This window comes from Borostomias antarcticus (genome assembly GCF_949987555.1).
Source record: "Borostomias antarcticus genome assembly, chromosome: 16".
NCBI lineage: Eukaryota > Metazoa > Chordata > Actinopteri > Stomiiformes > Stomiidae > Borostomias > Borostomias antarcticus.
The window spans coordinates 3,196,534-3,201,533 of NC_140249.1; the positions used below are offsets into that span (position 1 = coordinate 3,196,534).

The 5,000-nt window shown below is 51.7% G+C and overlaps 1 protein-coding gene across 1 annotated transcript in view; it reads left to right on the forward strand.

Moving 5' to 3' along the window:
- hs6st1a (heparan sulfate 6-O-sulfotransferase 1a) overlaps positions 1-5,000 on the forward strand; it is a 49,984-nt gene that overhangs the window by 43,527 nt on the left and 1,457 nt on the right. The window contains exons 2-4 of the mRNA XM_084450922.1: positions 1,219-1,441; positions 2,733-2,981; positions 3,569-5,000. The exon at positions 3,569-5,000 is cut by the window's right edge and continues 1,457 nt beyond it. Coding sequence (XP_084307048.1) covers positions 1,219-1,441; positions 2,733-2,981; positions 3,569-3,892 — 796 coding nt within the window. The 3' untranslated portion in view covers positions 3,893-5,000. The remainder of the gene's footprint in view (positions 1-1,218; positions 1,442-2,732; positions 2,982-3,568) is intronic.

Here is a 5,000-nt window from a genome sequence, read left to right on the forward strand (position 1 = left end):
AGTGACCCAGACCAGCTCTCCCTGACAAATCTGCAACCTCTCTTCCTCTCTCTCTTCCCCTCTCTCTCTCTGTCTCTCTCTCTTCCTCTCTCTCTTCCCCCCTCTCCCTCTCTCTCTCTCTCTCTTCCTCTCTCTCTTCCTCTCTCTCTTCCCCCCTCTCCCTCTCTCTGTCTCTCTTCCTCTCTCTCTTCCCCCCTCTCCCTCTCTCTCTCTCTCTCTCTCTCTCTCTCTCTCTCTCTCTCTCTCTCTCTCTCTCTTCCTCTCTCTCTTCCCCCCTCTCCCTCTCTCTCTCTATTCCCTTCTCTCTTTCTCTCTATTCTCTATTCCCTTCTCTCTTTTCTCTCTATTCCATTCTCTCTCTCTTCCCCCCTCTCCCTCTCTCTCTCCCCTATTCCCTTCTCTCTTTCTCTATTCCATTCTCTCTCTTCCCCCCTCTCCCTCTCTCTCTCCCTATTCCCTTCTCTCTTTATCTCTTTCTCTCTATTCCCTTCTTTCTCTCTCTCTCTCTCTCTCTCTCTCTCTCTATATATATATATATATATATATATATATATATATATATATAAATATCAGAGAAGTAGTAACATACCGCACTCTTAGGCAGGGATCTGATAATGAATTTTAATAGAGCGACGCATTTCGAATGTTGCTTTGTCAGGCTCATATATATATATTCCCCCCCCCCCCATCTCTCTCTCTCTATCTCTCTCTCTCTCTCTCTCGCTCTCCCTCTCTCTCTCTCTCTCTCTCCCCCTCCCCTCCCCTCTATTAAAGCTTGTAGTTTCATCCCTCTGTTCTTGGTGTATGGTTTCCTCAGTGTTAGTATTCTGGGGTGATTTATTAGGCGTGGACCCAGTCTCTGCCGTGACCCGGCTCTCATTGTTCTCTGAGGGAAGCAGCCGTAGCGAGCCGTGCCAACGCTGCCCCCACCTGGGCGTTCCAGGAACTGCGCCGCAGAGAAGCGTGCCGGTATGGAATTCTTATCTGTTAAACTCATCCTCCCCTCTCTCTTCTCTCTCCCCTCTCTCTCGTCTCTCTCCCCTCTCTCCCCTCTCTCTCGTCTCTCTCTCCTCTCTCTTGTCTCGCTCTATCTCTCTCTCTCCTCTCTCTCTCTCTCCTCTCTCTCTCTCTCTCTCCTCTCTCTCTCTCTCTCTCTCTCTCTCTCTCTCTCTCTCTCTCTCTCTCTCCTCTCTCTCTCTCTCTCTCTCTCTCTGACAGGAAGTTCTATTACATCACGCTGCTGAGGGACCCTGTGTCTCGCTACCTGAGCGAGTGGCGCCACGTCCAGCGGGGGGCCACGTGGAAGACCTCTCTGCACATGTGCGACGGGCGGACCCCCACCCCCGAGGAGCTCCCCGCCTGCTACGAGGGCTCCGATTGGTCGGGCTGCACCCTGCAGCAGTTCATGGACTGTCCCTACAACCTGGCCAACAACAGACAGGTACACACACACACACACATGTACATACACACACATGCACATACACACACACGCGTACATACACGCACACACACACACACACATACACACACATGCACATACACACACACACGTGTACATACACGCACACATACCACACACATGCACAAACACACACACGCAGATACACACACACATGCACATACATACATACACACACACATATGAAGAGTTCATTTGCAAAAACAGATATGTGCATTTTGATACATTTTGATAAATAATTTTTTCAATCAAATGTCAACATTAAATATCAATTAAATAACAGTTTGATGGTTTTGATTACGTAAAGAAGAGTCTTCTTTATTTAATCAAAACAACCCAACTGTAATTTAATTGATATTTAATGTTGACATTTGATTGAAAAAATGATTTATCAAAATGCACATATCTGTTTTTGCAAACGAACTCTTCATATGTAACCCATCTGTTTTGTCAACCGGTTCTCCCGCTTGGGAGGCGGGGTCACGCTGACAGTTGCGCCAGTAGGGACATCTGTCTTGGAGGGACTGTCAGCACTCCTTTGAGGAGTGAGTTTCACCAGCTACTCTCACGTTTCACTGGGTTACACACACACACACACACACACACACTGACAAATGCACACTCACATGAGCACAAATACACACACAAAGCAAACTCAACTGGCTGGTCTTTGTGTGTGTAGTGTTATTATGACATCCCCCGCTCGCACACACACATAGACCCACACACACACACACACACACACACACAGACCGACACACCCACACACAGACCAACACACCCACACACAGACACACACACAGACACACACACTCCAATACACAGAGCGACACAGACTGACACACCCACACACACACACACACAGACCGACACATCCACACACAGACACACAGACACACACACACAGACCGACACACCCACACACAGACACACACACCCACACACAGACCAACACACCCACACACAGACACACACACACACACAGACCAACACACCCACACACAGACACACACACACACATAGACCAACACACCCACACACAGACACACACACACGCACACAGAGACCGACACACCCACACACACACACACACACACACACAGACACCCACACACACACAGACCGACACACCCACACACAGACACACAGACCGACACACCCACACACAGACACAGACCAACACACCCACACACAGACACACACCCACACACAGACCTACACACGCACACACTGACCGACACACCCCAACGCCTCGTCCTCTCCCCGGCAGGTGCGCATGCTGGCGGACCTGAGCCTGGTGGGCTGCTACAACATGTCCACGGTGCCGGAGAAGAAACGGGCCCAGCTGCTGCTGGACTCGGCCAAGAAGAACCTGAGGGACATGGCGTTCTTCGGCCTGACGGAGTACCAGAGGAAGACCCAGTTCCTATTCGAGAGAACCTTCCGTCTGCGCTTCATACGCCCCTTCATGCAGTACAACAGCACGCGGGCGGCGGGCGTCGACCTGGACAACACCACGGTCAGTGGAGACTCAGGGTCATACAGACTCAGGCTGGACTAGTAGAATAGGCAAAGCATGTAAACGCATGTTAACGTTTGGGTCTCTTAAAGGTGCAGTATGCAGTTTGGGTCTCTTAAAGGTGCAGTGTGCAGTTTGGCTCAGAAGCCCTTTTTGTTTTTGTTTTTTTTGCAATTTCTATTACATCCTGGCGGCAATCAATCCATAAAGTGCTCTGACGCTGCAATGAAATAAATCTGTAATCTGTGGAAGTCGCAGGACTGTGATAATGCGTCCAATCATTTTGAGTTGCCAACTTGAAATGATTGGATGGCTTACCTACAGTACCTGCCTAGCAACGGTCATTTGTTTCCACCCAGTTTGGAGGAGTAGCTTCGGAGGGAGGCCTGAAGGGAGGGGTCGGGATTTTGTCGTTAACACTTTTCAAAATCTACAATGAAATCCAATCGCTGTTACTGTATTTCCTCCGCGAACCCGTAGACCCCTCGTCGTCTCCCGTCGCCTCTGTCCGTCTCACGCCGGGCGGCGCGTTCTGTCCACTCACCCGTCTGACGCTGTGTCCCCCCCCCCCGTCCCCGTCCCCCCAGGTGCAGCGTATCGAGGAGCTGAACGAGCTGGACATGGAGCTGTACGACTACGCCCGCGACCTCTTCCAGCAGCGCTACCAGTTCACCCGGCAGCGCGAGCGCCGGCTCCAGCGCCTCCGGAGCCACGGGCCGGGCCAGCCGGGCCGCCAGGGGCTGGGCCTCGCCGTGGGGCTGTGGCCCTCCTCCGCCCGGGCACGCCTGCCAGGGGACGGCGACGGGGAGGAGCCCGAGGAGGAAGGAGGAGGAGGAGGGGGGAGGACGGAGGAGAACGGCCCCAGGCTCCCCACGGAGGACTACATAAACCAGATCGTCAACCGCTGGTAGCCAGAGGGGCGGGGCCTGAACACGGGGCGGGGCCTGGACACGGGAGCCCGCCGGACGTCGGGTCACGTTCAGCTGAACACAGAGACCTGCGGGACGTTGAGTCACGTTCAGCTGAACACAGAGACCTGCGGGACGTTGAGTCACTTACAGTTGGCCTCGGGCCAGAGACCAGACAGACGGACAGAGATAGAGAGAGAGAGACAGGTAGACAGACTGATAGAGAGAGAGAGAGAGAGAGAGAGCGACAGGTTGGCGGTCTGGAGTGAGACAGGGTTAGAGGGGTTGCCATGGAGAGCTGGGGTGTGGCTGATCACCCATATTCTGCTCTTCATATATGAGTTGATCCAGATAACCGTTCACAGTCCCACCTCAACCTCTCTCTCTCTCTCTCTCTCTCGCTCTCTCTCTCTCTCTCTCTCTCTCCCTCTCTCCCCCCCTCTGGCCTGACATGGAATGTGAAAAAAGGTTTGTAAACTCCCACAGCCCCTTGCAAAGGACCACATACTTGGATGTAATGCTCCAATCAGAGAGGAGCTTTCAACCCTAGGCCAGTAAGAATGTCCTCTATTGGCTGAGCTGACCCCAGGAGCTGAAAATGTGATGCTACAGAAAACAGACAACGTTATGTAAAAAAAAACACACAAAAAAACTATTTGCTTTAAAAGTCAAACTCCATTTCAACCATGACACGGCATCTGACCCGAACAGTGACCGCCTTCCATCTGAGGAGGATTGTGTTTTATGTTGTTTTATGCTTTTTTAAAAGCAGAATTGTTATAACACTGAGACCAATATTGCTGCCTAGAGAAAAGAGTAATTACTTTTCTTTCTTATTTTGTTTTATTTTTGTTTTATAAAGCAATTGTAACCTATGAATGGACGTACAGTGGACCATAGCCATTATCCAAGCCTTCTCGGAACACAGAGGACTGGCATCCAGGTCTGACTCTGTTTCCACGGTGAACCATCTGTGTCAGAGACGGGAGGGTGTGGGGGGGGGGGGGTTACCGGCAGACCTGGCAACCCGGCTGCACCAGAACAAAGACGGAGCCCGTCTCTCAAGAGAAGACGAATGTTAGTGCTGGGAATTCTTGAGCCGGCGGTCGCC